Source organism: Acomys russatus, chromosome 24 (assembly GCF_903995435.1).
Source record: "Acomys russatus chromosome 24, mAcoRus1.1, whole genome shotgun sequence".
In the NCBI taxonomy this organism is placed as follows: domain Eukaryota; kingdom Metazoa; phylum Chordata; class Mammalia; order Rodentia; family Muridae; genus Acomys; species Acomys russatus.
In genome coordinates this window covers 2,513,117-2,533,776 of record NC_067160.1, presented here as the reverse complement: position 1 = coordinate 2,533,776, position 20,660 = coordinate 2,513,117, and the positions used below count along the sequence as shown (strand labels likewise).

The 20,660-nt window shown below is 44.9% G+C and overlaps 1 protein-coding gene across 1 annotated transcript; it reads left to right on the top strand.

Moving 5' to 3' along the window:
- Positions 1 to 2,737: 2,737 nt before the first annotated feature.
- Positions 2,738 to 14,332, top strand: Prg2 (proteoglycan 2, pro eosinophil major basic protein). The gene is made up of 5 exons (XM_051167053.1): positions 2,738 to 2,750; positions 12,727 to 13,034; positions 13,331 to 13,462; positions 13,909 to 14,020; positions 14,198 to 14,332. Exons 1-5 carry the CDS (start codon positions 2,738 to 2,740, stop codon positions 14,254 to 14,256), a joined length of 624 nt encoding a protein of 207 aa, XP_051023010.1. The 3' UTR covers positions 14,257 to 14,332.
- The last annotated feature ends 6,328 nt before the right edge of the window (positions 14,333 to 20,660 follow it).

Sequence of the window (20,660 nt, the reverse complement as noted above, 5' to 3'; positions counted from 1 at the left end):
GAGCAAATGGGGAGGACAGAAACAAGGTTACTATTTGCCTCATAGTTTAGAGTACCAGGTCCTGCAGTTCTTCTGTTCTAACATGTGGGGTCCAGGGATATCTAACTTGGGCTGTTAGGTTTGGTGGCAGACAGCCACTAAGCCACGTAGCTGGCCTCGTGCCCTCTAAGTTCTTACCCTGTCTGTCAGTCGGTCAGAGCCCAGGCTGGCGGCCACTCCCTAAAGGAGGCTCTCTCTGCCCCTTTTGGCTGCTATATGATTTCTGTAGTATTGGAAGTTTGGACTGTAAGTTCATTTATGTTCTGTGCTTCTAAGTAGCCAACAGTGCAGGGCGGTAGTTTCCTAGTGGGATTTTTCTGTTCGATACAGTCGAACATTTGCTGCATTGAACCTCCCAGGTAGCAGAGGTCACTTCTAAGTAGTTGAGAACTGAGCGAGCGAATGGGCAACCCAGAGCACAGAATCAGGCCTACCATTGTCTCCATACTAGGGCAAGCCCAGGAAACGTGTATGGAATCAAAATGAATGGCTTTATACTCCGTCCTAAATTCAGCTGGACTTTCTCCACAGTATTATACTTCAATTGATTAATTAATTCAACAGATCACTGAAAAAAAACTTGCATGATGTAGGACAGAGTTGCAGGTAGTGAATATGACAGACAAGATGTCTGCTGTAATGAAGCTCATTCCTTTTTAGGGTTTAGGGAAAGGCTGACTTCAAACAGGAGACCAACAAATGAGCAAGATAATTCACTTTTGTGCTTAATATTCTGAGGGATGTGGACCCAGACTACTCATGTCCTCTGCCTGAGATAACAGAGGGAGGCCAAGTGCTCAGATTTCCCTGCGAGAATACCAACAACATGACAGATCGAGCCAGCGTCTTCTTTCCAGAACCTACCGGTCCTGTAGAAATGTTGGGCACTCAGAATAGCCTAGATGAACTCCAGGACACAGAATTAAAAAAAAAAAAAAAAAAAAAAGAGCATAAGCTTCATAAAGGAATTCATGGAGTTTACAGAAGAGACCAAGAAGTAGCTCAAAGAAATCAAGGCGAATAAACATGGGAGCAGTGCCAGAAAAGCACAAATAGAAGGTGGACGGAGATATCCTATGAGCATATGCAGGGAGAGGAGGTCCCCCTCAGTCACAGTCATAGGGGAGGGGAGAAAGGGGAAAGTGGGAGGGGGAAGAATGGGAGGATACAAGGGATAGGATAACAATTGAGATGTAATACGAATGAATTAATAAAATATTACAAAAAAAAAAAGAAGACGGCTGACAGAAATGATGAATACGACAACCCAGGACTTGAGGATAGAATTCAATCAGGAGATGGAAACGTTGATGAGGACTCAAAACACTGAATAAGGTTCAAGCTGAAATGAAGATGGAACAGAAAAACCTAGCAACACAACTAGAAAACTCAAAGGAAAGCCTGAACAGGTAGAATAAACCAAGCAGGATATAGAGTATTAGGCGTCAAAGATAAAGTAGAGGATCTAGACCAAATAAATGAAGAAAATGAATTTTTTAAAAAAGCACAGGATAAGAATACACAGGAACCATAGACACCATGAAAAAACTCCAAACTTTCAAATTGTGGGCATAGATGATGATGATGAGGACACAGGTCCATGGCATAGATAAATTAACTCTTCCCGTAATCGCAGAAGAAACTTCAAAGTAAGAAAGCATATACCCACTGGGTGGTGGTGGTGCACGCCTTTGATCCCATCACTCAGGAGGCAGAGGCTGGCAGATCTCTGTGAGTTCAAGGCCAGCCTGGTCTACAAAGGGAGTCCAGGACAGTCAAGGCTACACAGAGAAACTCTGTCTCAAAACAAACAAACAAACAAACAAACAAAAAAGAAAGAAAAAAAAAAAAAAAAAAAAAAAGGAAACATACGCCCATATAAATAAAAAAAGCACACAGAACACCAAATAGACAAGACCAGGAAAGAAATTCCCCAAGACATATCATAGCTAAAACACTAAGTGTGCATAACAAAGAAAGTACATTGAAAGTTGCAGAATAAAAAACAGAAGTCACATATAAAGGAAAAATCCATCATAATAGTAGCTGCTTTTTCAATAGAAACTTTGAAAGCCGGAAGAGCCTGGGGCAATGCATTCCAAGTCCTACAGATTACAATGGCCAATTTAGAATAATATACCTAGTAGGACTATGTTTCATCATTGAATGAGGAAAAAAAAAAACCCTTCCACAACATAAGCAGCCTCAAAAAAATTTTTTTCTACACAATAAACCAAAGCTTAAACAAAATACAGGAAGCATTATTCTGGGCTAAAGAAAAGAATGAGATATTAGAGCAAATGTGGCAAGAAATATGAATTAATAATTATTAAAACACAAAATACCACTGAGAACACAAAGAACAAAACCAACAATGACAACAATTAACACACACGTGCCAGCAATAACTTTAAATATTGCTTGGTGTGCTGGCACACACCTTTAATCTCACCACTTGGGAGACCGATGCAGGCAGTTCTCTGAGTTTGAGTCCAACCTAGTCTATACAGAGAAACCCTGTTTAAAAAACAAAGCAAGCAAACAAATAATAACTTTAAATATCAATGGCTCCAATTCTCCAATCCAAAAAAAAAAAAAAAATACAGACTGACTGAATGGATCAATAAACAAAATCTCTCTCAGTTGTCTCCAGTAAACACATTTCACTTATAAAGATAAGCAATGCCCTAGAGTTAAAATGGCGGACAAGGGTACTCCAGTCAGACGGGACCAGGGAGTGAGCGGAAGCTCCTCTCAGTGCCCTTCTATCCGACAAAGCAGACTTCAAACTAAAACTGAACAGACAGACAGAGACACGTCATTCTAATCAAGGTAACAGTCAAGAAGACAGTACATTCTATCCTAAATATATATACACCAAACTCTGGGTCACCCAATTTTATTAAAATGATCGCTGGGTTTAAACACACAGACTCATATCAATCCATAAAGAGTAGGTGATCCTAATACCCCACTCTTTCCAATAGACAGGTCATCTGGAGAGAAAAAAATAAACAGGGAAGCACCTGGATTCATCCACATTATATACATCAAATAGACAACAGATATATACAAAATATTCTACTCAAACTTCGAAGAAGGCACATTTCATTCAGCAGTACATGGAAGTTTCTGAAATAGACCACCTTCTGGGACACAAAACAAATCTTCACAAGTTTGAAAAAAAATGGAAATGATTCCTTGTATCCTATCTGACCACAATGCACTAAAACTTTAAAAAGCAGTCCTAGAGAATATAGGCCTAGAGGGAGCATACCTCCACACAATAAAAGGTATAGACAGGAAACCTGCATCCAACATCATTCTAATGGAGAAAAGATTAAAGCATCCTACTGAAGCCAGGAATAAGAAAGGGATGTACACTTTCTCTGCTTCTTTTCCATATTGTGCTAGAAATGTCAGCTAGACCTAAAGAATAATTCAAACTGTTCTTTGTAGATAAAATGTACTATACATTAATGATCCCAAAAATTCTACCAGAAAACTTCTAGAAATGATAAATTCAGTAGTGACAGGATATAGAATCAACTCACACAAATAAATAGCTTTCTATACACCGCCAACAAACAGGGGGTAGCATGGAAACACTCTCATTCATAATAGCCTTAAAGAAAATAAAATACCTAGAAATAAACCAAGTCAAGGATGTGAAGGACCTCCTCTGTGATGGAAACTTTAAATCTCTGAAGAAAGAGATAGAAGAAGACACTAGAAAGTGGAAAGGGCATCCCATGCTTGTGGATTGGTAGAATTAATATTTGAAAATGACCATTCTACCAAAAGCCAAATATCAGTCAAAATCCTCATCTCATTTCTTCACAGAAATGGAGAAAATGCCCCAAACCGAAAACAAACTATTCTAAAATTAATGTGGATAACAAAAGGCCTCATAGCCAGAACATTCCAAAACAAACAGAGCGGTGCTGGAGAGGCTACGATTCCAGTTCTTAAGATATATTACAGAGCCATAGTAATAAAACCAATATGGTACTTGCACAGAAACAGACTTTTAGACCAATGGAACAAAATTGAAGACCCAAAGACGAGTACATGTGATTTCAGCCACTTAATATTTGACAAAGATGCAAAAAGCATACACTGGAGAAAGGAACGCTCTTCAGCAAATGGTGCTGGGAAAACTGGATGCCACATACAGAAGAATGAAGTTATACCTGTATCTTTCACTTCCAATAAAAGCTAACTCAAATCAATCAAAGAGCTACATGTGAAACATGAAACACTTAAACATCTAAAATAAAACATAGATGGTAGCCTACATGATACAGCACAGAAGAGAATTCCTGAATAGGAGCCAATTGCCCCAAGAATCAAGCCCAAAAATTAACAAGTGGGAACTCATAAAAAAAACTTCTGCACAGCTGAAGAAACAATCAACTAGGCAAAGAGGAAGCCTACTGAATGGGAAAGAATATTTGCCAGACACACTTCTGACAGAGAATTATTGTACAGATTATATAAAGAACTCAAAATAACTCATTGTAGAAAAATGGGTCTGAAATTTGAATAGAGGATAATAGAAAGAAAGGATAAGAAATGGTTCAAAAAGTGATCACTACCCCTAGCAATTAGGGGAATGCAAATCAAAACAACTTTGAGATTTGATCTTATCCCAGTCATAATGTTTGAGGAGATGCAAGGAAGAGGAAAACCTCATTCACTGTTAGCATGATGGCAAGTTAGAGCAGCCACTGTGGATATCAGTATGGAGAATTATTTTAAAAAGCTGAAAATAAATCTACTGTATAACCCAGCTATACCACTCATTGGCATATGTCCAAAGACTCAAAAGCCTACTGCACAGACCCGTGCTCAGCCATGTCACTGATGCTCTACTCACAACAGCTAGGGCACAGAAACAACCCACCCGTCCTACAACTGACAAATGGATAACTAAAGGTGGCACATACGGTAGGGAATACCATTATTCAGTTGTACAGAGAAAGGAAGTTATGAACTTTGCAAGTAAATAGGTGGAACCAGAAAAGAGCCTGTTGAGCAAGGTCAGCCAGACCCAGGAAGACAAATTTGCATGTGCTCTCTCTCTCTCTCTCTCTCTCTCTCTCTCTCTCTCTCTCTCTCTCTCTCTCTCTCTCTCTCTCTCTCTCTCTCTCTCTCTCTCTCTCTCTCTCTCTCTCTCTCTCTCTCTCTCTCTCTGGGCTCCTAGCTTCAAATCTTCAGAATTGAGCTCATAGTCTGTAGTAACTACAAAGACCAGGAAAGCAAAGCAGGGTCATTTCCAGCATGGGGGTTGGGGACAACAGAGAGGAGAAGAGCAGGGTACAAGTGATCTCAATGGGGAAATGGGGAAGGGGCAGACCCTCAAGGAGGGAAGGAGAAGTGCATGCAGAGAAGGAGAAAGGGATGGCAGGTAACATAATAATAAGGATATCTGGAAAAGCCACAAGGAATTATAACAATAATTAACTAAAAACCTATAATACACACACACACACACACACACACACACGAGTTTTAACGAACTTCTCTCAAGTGAGCTGATGGTACTCCCTTCGAGAGCCAAAGACCACTAACAAAAACCCAGTACTAGGCTTGGGAAGCCCTCTTTTTAGTTGATGGTCAGGGCTATCCTAAAATATACAACCTGTTGTGGTTGCCCTTTGTAACCCCACCCTAGAAACAGAAGGTAAGTCCCTATTGCTGAAGATACCATGAACTTCAGAAATAAGTTCCAAGAGCCCTTCAGCTGCTGACTTGAATGTCCCTCCATATGGAACAACTTTCATGGTACCAGAAGACACCATGGAGATGTCCAAAGCAGGGAGGCACCCAGCTATGATGCTTATGAACTACATCAATGACCAGCCTGACAGGATAACCCTAAGGATGCAGAGGTGGCACACACACCTTGGCAACAGACAACAGTTCACTAGTTGGACTTAAGACCTACTCAACAAGAGGGAAGCCATGCCCGACACTGGAAACCTAGCTAACTCCTCAGTTCTAGTGAAGTCATGGTTACTGGAGACTCTAGAGCAGCACAATCACTAACACTAACCTAAGAAGATTTGTCCTTATTCCCATGGATACGTGTAGTCTTCACCTCTCACCAAGGGCACTTCTCTATGCAACAGAGATCATGACAGAAAACCAATCACATTGCAGAGTTGTAAAGCCCAGTCCCAATGGATATATCTATAAAGCACTCTCATACCTAAAATTCAGGGGACACTGATGAAGAGTAGGCAGAAAGATTGTAAGTGCCAGAGAATCACAGAGTTTGCTGTGAGATTTTTTTTTGTCTCTTAGTAATGTCAAAGGCTATGCCCATAAAGTCTCACCAACACGAACGTCCATATGTGAGCTGAACAAAGATGACACCAATGGACACCCCAAAATAGACAGGGAAAAGCCCACAAAGCCTCAACCATACACATACAGAACTACAGGCAACTGATAAAAACCGGGGGTTGGAGAGATGGCCTTCCCTACAAATTAGTTATCCAGGACCAAATGGGCAGCCCTGAAAACATAGATAGGAGCCACACTGTACAGGTAGAACAGGCTATATTTAGAAACACACACACACACACACACACACACACACACACACACACACACACACGAAATAACAGGGTTTGTTTTTTTTAAGGCCATGAATTTGAAGGAGAGCAGGGAAAGTTATATGTGAGGGTTTAGAGGGAGGGAGATGGTAGAAGAAGATGTGATTACATTATAATCTCAAAAGTAAAACTAAAATACAAAAATAAATCGAATGATGTGGAACAAAGCAACTGGCTATGGCGGTTGGGTGTTTGGGCTTCTCTAGACAGGTCTCAGAGAGGGCTGGTGTGAGCAGATGGCCATGGCGGTTGGGTGTTTGGGCTTCTCTAGACAGGTCTTAGAGAGGGCTTGTGTGAGCAGATGGCCACTGGCTGGAGATTTGCAGAGGCAATAGACAGATGAGATAGGTGCAAAGGCTTCAGCTTGGTCAGTGAAGCTGGGATCAATATGATGAGGGTCTATCACTCTAGTGTCGTTGCATCAGTGCGTGAGACCCTGTTAACGGACAACCTTGCAGGCAACAGCAATGAGAGGTCAGGTGATTTGCTTGTGAGCAGAAAGACTTACTGGGGACTGTGGGGATACCATCAAGCATGGTGCCTCAGGCCAGTGAGACTGCAGCTGAGAAGAGGATACCTAGTCTAATGCAAGGTGTCCTTCTACACCAGACACTTGGAGGCCGCACACGCTCATCTCTCAAGGCTCTTCCAGCTCTACAGTGGGGCACCCTAATCTATAACAACTGTTGGGGCCATCTCAATGAGGAAGTGCCAGAGATGCTGTTGTCAAGACTGGTTTCACAGAGCAACGGCTTCGTCCCTATCTCTTGGGCCACTTGCCCCTGGGATTGTGTTGTCCCTTTCACCACATTTTTATCTGCCCCACAAGAATGTTGGCCAAGCCCCGCCAGCGGGGAGTTGATCAGATTCGGACTCCATCTTTTCTCAGTTGGGGGAAATCCAACTGAGCAGAACTTGAGACTAAAAGAAGCCACTTATGGTCTTTTTATGGTCAGAAAGGATGCTCGCTGCCTGTCTGTTGCTTACTCTTCAATCGCTGGGTTCTATTCCAGCAGGGCACAGGCCCATGTCTTGGGACAATTGTTTATGCCTCTCCCTCCCGCCAAGAGCACCAACCAAAAGGGAGATGGTCCATGAGGCTGTTAGTCTTTTGTGCCACAGGACACATTGCTACACATTTAGCAATGTCAGGCCACATGCATTTATCATCACAGGCCAGAAGATCAGAGATGTGAACATGGCATGGCTGGGGTTTCTGTTTGGGGACTCTTAATGTGTGAAATGAAAATGTTGCTTGACCACATTTCTGAGCTAATGAGGTTGTGACAGAATTCTGTTTCTTGTGGGGATGGTACTGAGCTTCCTGAGTCCTTGCCGGCTGCAGGGAGATGCCCCTGTTAGGTCCTCAGGACCGCCTATGTTCCTTCCCATGGTGTCTTCTGTTCTCAAAGCCAGCAAGAGGTCCCTTGGGTTGAATACCTCACACTTGTGATCTGTGATTTTAGGAAGAGCCCAGTTGGGTTTCTTTCTTTCTTTCTTTTTTCTTTTTTTTTAACAAGAAACTTTAAATTTTATTATTTAGTTACTAGCCTTGGAAATAGCCATTCACATCAGAACCCTCTGCAAAGCAGGGATCCCAAGATATCTCATTAGACTATAAGGGATATAACAAAGTTAAAAAGCACTACAGAACCACTGCACCACTGGCCACAGCCTAATCTGTGCGGAGGCACCAGTCACATTGACCTGAGGTTGGCATCACCCCCAAATGCTGGTCTAGTTCCAGGGTCATCATGGCTTCCTCTGGCTTGAGCATCCCTCTCTCCTGATGCAGGCGGTACCTCTCAGCCATGGACTGAAGTATCCCATTTAGCCTGAAGCTTGTTGTAAGAGCCATAACTAAGATGTTGGTGAATTCAGAAGATTCCAGAGTCTTCAGCTTGAACATGGCCTGGCTCACCTGCTCAATGTGAGCTGTCTGAGACTCCTGTGGGCTAAACAAAAATTTTACACCACCGTCTGGACTTGTAATACTTCTGGATCTTTTAGGTCTTCAGGAGCTCTCACCCATGGTGGGATATCATTCTGGGTCCGGACTGTTCCCATCCCAGTTCCTTGCAAGCAGCCCGTTTCCAGGGAGGACTAGGTCAGGCTTAACTAACCTTGTGGCTGATCACACATGGGTTCTCTATGACTGTAGGCCTCACTGCTCCTCGGACATTATTCAGTTTCCAGGTTTAAAACAATCCTGGTGTTGGGAATTCATAGGCATCCTGATGATGCTGACTGTATTTGGAGCTGCAGCATTTTCTACCTTCAAGGTGCTGTGTGTCAGGAGGATGGGCGTGGAAGGGAGGTAGACCAGTTGCTTGCTGTTGATGACAGTGGTAACAGTGGTGACTTTTATTCAGTGTCTGATACACATGTGTACACATTGTATCAGGACAGAGCCTTCCCGACCAGGTCTGTTTCTTGGCACTGGAGTGATAAGCCTGAAGATAGAATGCAATCCAGGGGACATGATGAGGCCAAATGGAAGGGTGACTTTAAGAGGACCTTCCTGGGAGTACTGATGACCAGACGGGGACTAGGTACACTTAGGGACATTTACTTCTTCCCAACATCATCTAACTTCTGTAGTAATTTTGAGGCCTGAAACAAGAACTCCCGAGTTGCAGGGCCCTGCAAGGACCTACCGTTTCTTGGGGAAGGGGGCAAGCCTGAGTTTGATGATGGTCATCAAACGCTCTTGCTGGAAGGTACTGGGGGCTCCAAGCCCTCCTGCCCTTTGCTCATGCAAGTCACAAGCCAGTGGAGCACATTGTAGCTTGTGATTCAAAAAGAGAATGTTTTGCCCAAAGGGCTTGGGAAAGCACCCTCCCCCCCAGTGGGCGTGTAACTGAGTGTATATATGTTTGTATGTGTAGATGTCCACATGTATGGATGTGTACATATGGAGATCAAGGGATAAGGACTAGCTCATTTTTTTTTCAAAGGATTAGGATTGGGATGGTGACACAGTGGGTAGAGTGCTTGCAGCATAATTATGGGGACCTATGCTTGGATTTAGTTTGTAAAACACGCACGCATGCGCGCGCGCGCACACACACACACACACACACACACACACACACACACACACACACACACGTAAACCCAATGCTGTGGAGGAGAGAGGGATGTGAGGCCAGTCTCCTCAAGCTTGCTGGCCTGCCAGTCTGGTCTACCAGAGAGTGTCATGTTCAGTGGGAGACCTTGATTCAAAACATAAGGCGAAGCACACGCATATATGTGTGTACATGCATACACTGCACCCAAAGCTGAAATGAGAGAATATGTCCACACACAGCATTGAAATATGTGCAGTAAATATTATGAGTAGGTGGCAGGCTGGCCAAGCAAGGGACCCAAATCTGAGGGTGAGTAGTAGTTGGGTGCATCTGAATACTTCTTGAATTTTGAGACCCTTAGAGCAGGGATTTCCAGGCCCATATTCATCCCCATAACCTAGACACACTAAACACAGGTGTCCACTTTCTACTCTAGAAAAACTAGCCAGTCATAATTTCCCAGAGAAAGTCTTATCTATTATAAAACATTTTTAATAAAGTCACACTTCAAATTATAGATTTTGTACACATAGATTGTGAGCGCTGGAGAAACGTAGACTAATACGAGAAGGCACAGTTACCTCCCTGCTCACTCACGGGGCCACCAAGGTCATCGGGCTGGTGCGAATTCCTTCACACATCTAAATATGGTCTCACAACGAAAACTCGACAGGAAGGAGCTGCCCAAGGCTTCTTCTTGTAAAACTGTGTTCTCACGCTGAATATTCGCACGTCTTGCTGGATATGGTGGTAGCACATGCCTGCAGCCTCAGCACTAGAGAGGCTGAGACATGAGCACTGCCCCAAGTTCAAGGACAGCCTGAGCTGTAAAATGAGCATCAGGCCAGCCAGGACCATATGGCAAGACCCTGTCTCAAAAACAAAAATCAAAAGCCAGAGGCAAAGACAGTGAACAGACAGACAAACAGACACAAACCCTCAAGTGCTTTCCTGCGTGTGTTGCTCTGTTCCCTTCCTATCATGGTACAGTACACTTGGCTCCTCAGGCTCAGGGGTACAGGTGTCGACCCAGGGCATTCTCTAGATCAGATGAGCCACATTTTAGTCACTGTTCTATGGGTGGGCGGCCCAATTGTTTTGATGGTACAATCAACCAATAAACAACTTTGTATAAATTTCCCTACAAACAGGTGCTTTCTTGTCTGAAACAATAGTCTGCAAAGAGCATACCTGGTCAAAATGCATTTTAAACTCTAACAGATAATGAGAGATGCTTCCTCCCATGCCTTAAATACAGTAGCAAAACTGTGAATTGGGGACTGCTCCCAAGAAGAGTCAGAAATGCAACCCAGAGTGAGAACTCTTAGCTCAGACCAAGAGCCCAGTGCCCACTTCCTCACATGTGGTGGCTAAGGAGTAGATTCCTCAAAGAAGTGAAGAAATGGCTCTTATCAGCTCATGCTCTCCCTCCGACTGAGACAAACCCTCCTTTCCCCAGAGGACTTCCTCCAAGGTGTCTATAAATGCCACGAGAGATGGGGATGAAGGAGGATCCAGTCCTGCGAACTTGACAAGACGTAGGAGGGCTCAGTAAGTGTTTTCTTTACCACGTGCCGCTGACTCTAGGGATGGCCAGCTTCTGGGGAGGCCTCTGAGTAGGGCTGAAGGCTCTGTCAGGCCAGCAGAGCTTCATGTGGCTTTTGGCTTCTGCTCGTGCTAGTGCAATGAACATCGCTTCTGAGGGACAGGAAAGCTTTCCTTGTTAGGGAAGGGCACAGGGTGAGGAAAGGAGGGTCGTATATGACTTTGGGGAGAGATCGTAATTGCTGTGCATTCCCAGCAAGTTCAACAATCCTTGCTTCTCTATTCACTCACAGTGCAGACGCCGATGAGCTCATTAATGTAAATCAATGGATAAATAAATAAATAATTCATTTTACTTACAGGCTTGCAGGAAAGCTAGCCTCAGCTTCTCCTTATGGTCTGCTTTATTCTGCTCAGAAAGGACCTTCCTGGAGCTGGGGCTGGGCTCAGTTGGTAGAGTGCCTGCCCAGCATGGGTTTAATCCCCAACAAAATATAAGCCAGGTGTGATGGAGCGTGCCTATAATCTCAGCACTCGGGAAATAGAGGCAGGATAATCAGGATATCTATGCCACCCCCAGCTACATATTGAGTTCCAGGCTATGTAGTCTACAAGAAGCCTTGTCATAAGCAAAACAAAACAAATGAGTTCCCTGGGACGGCCATGGCTGGGCTCAGCATTAGCTCTTCTAGCTTATCCTGAGCTCTTGCCTTCTTTTCCTCCATCTTCCTTCCATAGCTCCAAAATGGTTTGGCTGTGGGGTGTGTGTGTGTAACATCTGTGTTCTCTATTTCAGGACAAAGGCAAGATGAAATTCCCTCTTCTTCTGGCTCTTCTGGTCAGTGGAGCGTCTGCTCTTCATCTGAGTGAGTCATCAGTTCTGTCAGTCTTTCTCTCTGTTCTTTTGTTCCTGTGTGTAAGAGATGTGGTCTGAATCACAAAACCGGCGCTATCACTTATCATTACCAATTTTAGGATCCCCATACACTAAGGGAGCTGGGACTCTGCAGGACTCCCAAGAGCTATGTCTGTGGTCTTGATTCTGCTGTGGCATTTCAAATTTTGTCCTTTCTGTACAATGCTAACAGTGTTCGCAGTAATAGCAGCCTCTTTTTACTTTGAGTTTACTGCGTATTTTCTCTGATGTTATGCCCTTTGATCCCAAGAGCACCTTCGTGAAGCATTAGGGACTTTATTCCAATTTCACAAACAAGAAATGAAACTGGTAGTTGTTGGGTGCAGGACCCAAAGTCACAAAGACTGGACTCTAAGCTATTGGGTCTGAAATGGGGTGTCCTCTCATGGAGATGTGGCTGGAGGTTCCTTTTTTTTTTCTAGGCAGGGTTGTAGACACTGGTGTTCAGGGAGTAGGGCAGGAGATGCCCACAGTTCCAGGGGCACTAGTGGAAAGTGTCAAAGGGGCAACACTTGAATTTTCTATTTGCCAGAGTCTGAAACTTCCGACTTCAAAAGCCCATTGAGAGAGGAGAACTTGCCTAGGGATGTTGAGATATCAAGACCGGACGCAGAAGAGTGTCCTCCTGGGGAAGAAGAGCTAATGCCCCTGGAAGAGGAGGAACTTTCTGGAAGTGAAAGTGCTTCTGGGGATGAGGGAACTGTCTCAGGCCAGGATGTGACAGATGAGGACCTTCAGTGCCCCAGGGAAGAGGACGTAGTGCATCTGCCAGGCAACCCTGGATGCAAGACTTGCCGATTCCTCGTAGTGAGATCAGCTCATCAATTTGCCCAAGCTCAGGTAAGTGGCCTATGGCTGAGGCTGAGAGCAGAGACAAGCAGGGGATGTGTCTCCATCTCCCAGAGATGCAATGTGGGGAAAGGGTCACGTGGAAATGTGCTGTATTTTGCTCTGCTGTCTTTTAATGGCTGTGGCTAGGGAGGGAGGAAGGGAAAGAAGGTAAGAAGAAAGGACAGAGGGTGGACAGAGGGAGGTCAGGAATGGGTTTTGGAGACTCAGAGCCCATAACTATGATCTTGTGAATTGTGGATGGGGAGAGGGACACTCCTTTATTTTCCTTTTGTTTTGTTCTGCAGTCAGTTTGCCGGAGGTGCTACCGGGGCACCCTTGCTTCTGTTCACAGTTTCAGCTTTAACTTCCAAATCCAGTCCTGTGTCAGGGGACTCAACCAGGGTCAAGTCTGGATTGGAGGCGTGGTCTCGGGCTGGGTAAGAGGGATGCCAGCTCTAAATGGAAGAACCTCTTAATCCCATCCTGTATCACCTTGCTGCAGTTTTGTCTGTACTTCCCCTCTCCTGTCCCCTAAAGAGCCGGGGACAGAAGGACACCCACCCAGGCAAGGCACTGAGGTGCGGCCAAGGATTTAGAATCAGGCTTAAATCCAAATTCCTCCCTGCTTCTCTATCTTTGAGGCCCATTTCCTTGCCTTTAGATTGCACCTGGTTTCCCCTACTCCATTTCTGGTTCATGATAAAAAGGATGATGATGTCACAGGGAAGAGGAGAATGGGGCAGTGACGATCACTGTGGGCCACAAGTTCAGCTTCACAGTATCCATCATGGCCAAGGACCTCTGGAGGAGTTAACAGGGACGGTGCTGGCTCTGCCCCTCTCTCTTTCCTCACTGTACCCCTTTGCCTCCTTTCCTCCTCCAGGGTAATTGCCAACGCTTTCAGTGGGTTGATGGGAGCTCTTGGAATTTTGCCTACTGGGCTGCTGGCCAGCCCCTTGGTGGAGGTGGCAGATGTGTGACCCTGTGTACCCGAGGTAAGACTGGCTGGAGGGGAATGAAGAGAAGGCCAGGGAGACTCGAGGAAGAGTACCAGGAAATGAGCTTGGCCACTCCTAGGCGAGGTGTAGAGCTGGCAGGAACGGAGGAGGGTCTTTCTGGTGTCATGTGAGGGTAGACAAAGGGACTGAAGCTCTCCTACTCTCCCTTCACAGGAGGCCACTGGCGTCGATCTCACTGTGGTGAAAGACGTCCCTTCGTCTGTTCGTATTGAGCTGGTCATAGCCTGGAGTTCAAATTCATCTTCCCTTGGATAGCTGCCTTTCTTTTCCTGCCAGATTTCTTACCCTCCGCCCCCCCCCCCCTTTTTTGTCATTTCCCTTCAATAAAACCGCTTTTCTGAAACAGATTCCTTTTCTCCTGTGAGCATTGGTCACTCAGTCTCACTTCGAGCTTTCTGTTTTATCATCTCATCCCACTCCATGTCTTTCATGAAGGAGCCACAGAGTTATCACTCTTCAAGGAGTAGTGGTGCAGCGGGGGTCCACGAATCATTCTGACAATAGAGGTGTGTGTCTCTAAAGTGCTCACAGAAGACACAGTTCCAAACCCCTGTGTCTCAGGGATTGTCAGGACCCCACCAACAGCTTCCAGATACGGGGAGCTTTTGGGTGGGCTCTCACCTACACAGGTTCTTCTTTCCCACAGTATTAGCTGCTTTTCCAGTTGCTGTGACAAAAGACCTAAGTCAGGGAGACAGAGCTACTTGGAGTTCACAGGTCAAGGGTAGGGAAGTCCTAGGGGAGGTACTCAAGGCAGGCGGTTACACTGTAGCCTTGCTTAGGAAGCTGAGGGACGTATGCTTGTGTGTGGTTACACTGTAGCCGTGCTTAGGAAGCTGAGGGACCATTGTTTGTGTGCAGAAAGCTTCTTCCAAACAGTCCGGGAGCCAAACCCCAGGAATGGTAGGTCTTCCCACCTCAATTAGCATAATCAAGATAATCCCTTGAGCCTTAGGCAGAGACTGGTCTCCTAGGTAACTGTAGAGCCTATCAAATAAACAGTCAATATCAACCATCACTCCTATCAACTGGAACAAGTACACAGCCTGTACCAGGCACCGTTTCTCCATTGTCTACTAAGCTAGCTAAAATTACAGCATGTGTTTTACTGGCTGCTTGCCTCTCCCCTGAACGATAGGATGTGTGCTCAAAGCCTTGTCTCGAGTCTGCTTTGGAGAAAACCCAATATTAAACTCTCTGTTATGAGTCAGATGCTCAGCGAGGCCTGGGAATCTGAGACACTGTGTGTGTGTGTGTGGGGAGAGAGAGAGAGAGAGAGAGAGAGAGAGAGAGAGAGAGAGAGAGAGAGGGAGAGAGAACAAACATGTGCTAACTGTTACCACTTATTGAGCATGCATGCGCTGTGGCAAGTGCCTTGCGTAGACCGCACTATGCCATCAGTCATTATTATTCTTGCCATGCAGAAATCGGTTGAGAAGTTAAACACGGATGAAAGCCTTGCTCAAGACAGAACATCTGGATGTGCCCAATGCTGAGATTTGGCTTTCTTAGCTCCAAGGCCTGCTCTTTTATCCTTTTTTTTTTTTTTAATGCCTGGAAGTCTTGACTGATGTCCGTCACTCTGGACTTCACCTTGAGGCACAAAACTCAACCCATATGGAGGCAAAGAAGGCTCAGATGCCTGAACCCTTTTCTTTCAGGAATTTGCCAACTCTGTATGGGTCCAGGGTTGTGCTGAGGCAAAAGGAGACCTGTGAGGTTTTTTTTCTTTCTTTTTTCTTTTTCATTTCTTTTATTTATTTTTTATTTTATTTTTTTCTTTTTTTTTATTAATTTATTCTTGTTACATCTCAATGGTGACCTATGAGTTTTTTAAGTGACTCGGAGAAGGGCAGCTATTTGTTCAAGGTTAGTTACTTAGGGAGCTGAGAAAGAGATAGAGTCACATTTTGGTCCGTGCAACCACTATACCATATCAGCCATTGGTTTTGTACGTGGTGAGCTTTGGAAATTCCATTTGTTTGGCTCTGTGGTGGGTGCTGTGAGGATATAGCTGAGGCACAGCTGATCCACGAGCGTTCATGGATGCCATTTTTTTTTTTTTTTTTTTTTTTTTTTTTTTTTTTTTTTGCTGTGGGACAGCACTGTCGTTCTTGCTTTAATATTAATAATAAGGATGATGAGGGGGTGGGACCCATAGCTTCACGGTAGAGCAGCTACTTAGGATATATGAAGCCCTGAGTAGGAGCCCAGCATGAAAATAAGTGAATAAGTAAATAAATGCACGAATAAGAACACACACACACACACATACACACATACACACACACATACACACACATACACACACACGCACACATACACACACACACACACACATACACACATACACACACACGCGCACACATACACACACATACACATACACACACACACACACGCACACCCTGCCACCATTTGCTACACAGTTATTATATTCTGAACTCCAGGTTGAGAACTGGGTGGGTTTTTGTCCTCTCGGAAACCGTTGTCTTAGTGGGTGTAGTGACTCCTGCTGCGCGAGGGGCTCTGGGAGGTCTCTTAAAGGATGCGAAGGAGAAGGCAGGAGGAGACTCCAGGGCGCATCACTTTGGCTGTGTCCACATAGGTGCAATGACCCCAGTGGTCCTGCTCAGTTCACTTTGAAATGCTTCCAGTGTCTTTGTCAGTGAATAAGCAGTGGGCTATACCTGCCCAGGAGGCTGAGCTTCTACACACTGTTTTGACTTTGTGATTTCATTACTGATCACACTGATGGTCAGAACCGTCCTTCCTGTAAAAAGGGGTTGCACTGAGTTTTAGGGCAAGATGAAGATCTAGAAAACTACATGAAGCATGAATATATTATTAATACATAAAGTTTTTTTTAAAAGTAAAGTGGGTCTGGGGCTGTGGTGTGGCGGGTAGAGGGCTTGCCTAGCATGCCTGAAGTCCCCAGGTTCTGTGCCCCCACCACATAAAACCTGAGTGGAGGCACACATTCATAATACCGGTGCTTGGGATGTGGAGTCAGTTCAAGATCATCACCAGCTACACGGTGAGTTTGAGACCAGCCTGGGTTACCATGAGACCCTATTTAAAAAAAAAAAAAAGTGTCTGCCCTATCCAAAGTACAGGGTAGGGGAACTCAGCCGCAGGATCCAGCACAATGCATCTTTCATGCACTGACAGGTGTCAGTTTTCGTAACCAGCTCGAAGTACCTCATCTCACAAGGACAGCCTAGAACCACGTGCTTGGTGATTCTCTGACAACTTTGTCCCAGTTGGTTTCTTTATAACAGTGGTTCTCAACCTTTGTAATGTGGGGACCCCTTGATACAGTTCCTTGTGTTGTGGTGACCCCCCCAAACATAAGTGTTTCCTTGCTACTTCATAACTGCAATTCTTCTACTGTTATTGGCCATAATGTGAGTATCTGATACGCAGGATTCCTGACCTGGGATTCCTACAAAAAGGCAGTTTGACTTCCAAAGGGGGTCGTGACCCATTGGTTGAGAACCACTGCTTTAGAGGCAGCTTTCACTGCCCTCAGTTTGGAGTGTTGCCCTTTGAACTTGTGATTTTATTATATATCATGTTGCTGGCTTCTCATCATGATGAGACTCATCCTTTGGGTAAAATGAGGTTGTATTGAGTCTTTGGCTAAGAGGCTGAATTAGAAACTCATTTGAACTTAAATAAAAACAGTGACCCTGAGACTTGGAGGCATTGGTACCATTGGCTAGATTGTCAGAGCCACACATTTGGATAGAAATAGGGACTTTTGAGCTGTGAGAACAAAATGATCATTTGCCTCTATTATTTTTTTCAGTAAATATGTAAATTAAGGTAGCAATACCCAATTGTGAGGAGTACATAGGAAATAAGGATTGTTAACAAAAAACAAATCAAAAACAAAAACAAACAAACAAAAACCCAAAACCTTATGGAAAAATAGCGCCTGGTTGGGAGTAAACATTCAAAAATGTTACTTCTAGTTTTCAATGAGAGAGAAGCCACCGTAGCCATCAGCAAGGTTATTGAAGCATTAAAAAGTCTTTTGTTAGAGTTTGTGTGCAAAGAAAACATGATGCACACAAATGAATGAAAGGGCTTGGAGACGACGAGACCACGAGAAGGTGGGTACGGGGTGGGTCGGGGGCGTAGAACCCTGCCTTGCCGTGGGATGCTGGGCAACTCCTTTAAACATGTGGAGGTTTGCAAAGGAAGGAGTGCATGGTGGAGCTGGCTTATGACAAGAGCAACCTCTGTGACTCACCCCTACACCCAGCGAAATGTCACCCCTTTCATGGCCCCCATGGCGAATGAGAACAATAAAGGAGGGTATGTACGCTTCTCCTTTTCTCACTGGGGCAATCTCAAACTTGAAACTTGTAGAGTAAGTTTTGGGGGTGCTAGAATTGACCAACCTTCCCATTATCAGGTAGATAAGAGGGCAGTCTGGTCTGTTGGGTGGGGAGATAAGAGCAAAGACGGTTACTCTGCAATCAGGCCAGGAAGTGACCTCTCAGCTTCTTCTCCAATTGTAGGTCCTTTGGAAGCACAGAGGAAGACCTTCATCCGGGCCACCTTGCCCTGTAGATGACCTGTGTCTGCCTCTTTGGAGATGTGTGCCAGTATATAAATAGCAGGTATGCCCTGCCCAACAGAACACCTCCAGATTGCACCAATCTCACTTCCAACAATCCACAAGCTCTTGGCAGGAAAATGTGGCAAAGCCAGGGCTATACACTCACTGTTTTTCCTTTGGGCAACAGTGAATGAACTGGAGTTTGGTTGCTTAAATAAAACTAGTCATTGTGAATATATTTGCATTTGATTTTAAGAAAGCTTGTGCTAAAGCATTACTTATATTTAATATTGAATTCTTTAGTGCCTGCTTACATCTGTGCTCTGAGATGAGTGTTTCATTACTTGAACCTATTCCTAACCCTGGTGGTGTCAGAAGCCTGGTGGGAGGTAGGAAGTGAGGGCGAGGAGGGCAAGATGGTCTATAGATTGACTGGAAGACTTAGCATGAGGTTTTCCATGAAAGTGTCTGCTTCTTTGCCAGACCTGGAGGGACATCTAGAGGGTGGGTGAAATAATCTATAGTCTAGGCCAGTGGCCTTTAAATGATCCAGAGGACATTAGGAAATGAAATGTGTAGAAATGGCTTTGGTTGTTGCCTGCTCTGTGTGTGTGTGTGTGCATGTGTGTGTGTGTGTGTGTGTGTGTGTGAGAGAGAGAGAGAGAGAGAGAGAGAGAGAGAGAGAGAGAGAGAGAGAGAGAGAGAGAGAGAGAGAGAGAGGATCAGACATCTAATGGACACAGACAAGCAGTGCTATTAAACTTCAGATAATGCACAGGGCAGCCTCCACAACTAATGTGTGTGTGTGTGTGTGCATGTGTGTACGTGTGTGTGTGTGTGTATGTGTGTGAGAAAGAGAGAGAGAGAGAGAGAGAGAGAGAGAGAGAGAGAGAGAGAGAGAGAGAGAGAGAGGATCAGACATCTAATGGACACAGACAAGCAGTGCTATTAAACTTCAGATAATGCACAGGGCAGCCTCCACAGCTAATGTGTGTGTGTGTGTGTGTGCATGTGTGTGTGTGTGTGTGTGTGTGTGTGTGGAGAGAGGAGAGGAGAGAGAGAGAGAGAGAGGAGAGAGAGAGAGAGGATCAGACATCTAATGGATACAGACAAGCAGTGCTATTAAACTTCAGATAATGCACAGGGCAGCCTCCACAACTAATGTGTGTGTGTGTGCATGTGTGTACGTGTGTGTGTCTGTGTGTGTGTGTGCGTGTGTGTGTGTGTGTGTGTGTGTGAGAGAGAGAGAGAGAGAGAGAGAGAGAGAGAGAGAGAGAGAGAGAGAGAGAGAAGAGGATCAGACATCTAATGGACCACAGACAAGCAGTGCTATTAACTTCAGATAATGCACAGGGCAGCCTCCACAGCTAATGTGTGTGTGTTGTGTGTGCATGTGTGTGTGTTGTGTGTGTGTGTGGTGAGAGAGAGAGAGAGAGAGAGAGAGAGAGAGAGAGAGAGAGAGAGAGAGGATCAGACATCTAATGGACACAGACAAGCAGTGCTATTAAACTTCAGATAATGCACAGGGCAGCCTCCACAACTAATGTGTGTGCATGTGTGTACGTGTGTGTGTGTGTGTGTGTGTGAGAGAGAGAGAGAGAGAGAGGATCAGACATCTAATGGACACAGACAAGCAGTGCTATTGAACTTCAGATAATGCACAGGGCAGCCTCCACAACTAATGTGTGTGTGTGTGTGTGTGAGAGAGAGAGAGAGAGAGAGATAATGCACAGGGCAGCCTCCACAACTAACGCATGGCCCTAAGTATTACGAGCATAAATGTTGAGAAATGATGCAGATCCACAGCCCGGAAGAAACCACGTACACATTGAAGATGAGAACAGGAAAGGGCCTGGTTTTCAGAGGGAGGGAGGGAGGGAAGGGGAGGGAGGGGGGGGAGGAGGAGGAGGAGAGAGAGGGGGCAGTATTTAGGGTTTAGGATTTCGAAATCCCAGCTCCCTGGCTTCTTCTACGTCTTAGGGTTTTTACTGCTGTGATGGAAGATCATCAACAAAAGCAACTTGCAGAGAAAAGGATTCAGTCGTT

Coding starts and splice junctions, on each gene's coding strand:
- Prg2 (XM_051167053.1), top strand. Junction 13,035..13,330: donor ATCAATTTGCCCAAGCTCAG/GTAAGTGGCCTA, acceptor TTTGTTCTGCAG/TCAGTTTGCCGGAGGTGCTA. Junction 13,463..13,908: donor GAGGCGTGGTCTCGGGCTGG/GTAAGAGGGATG, acceptor TTCCTCCTCCAG/GGTAATTGCCAACGCTTTCA.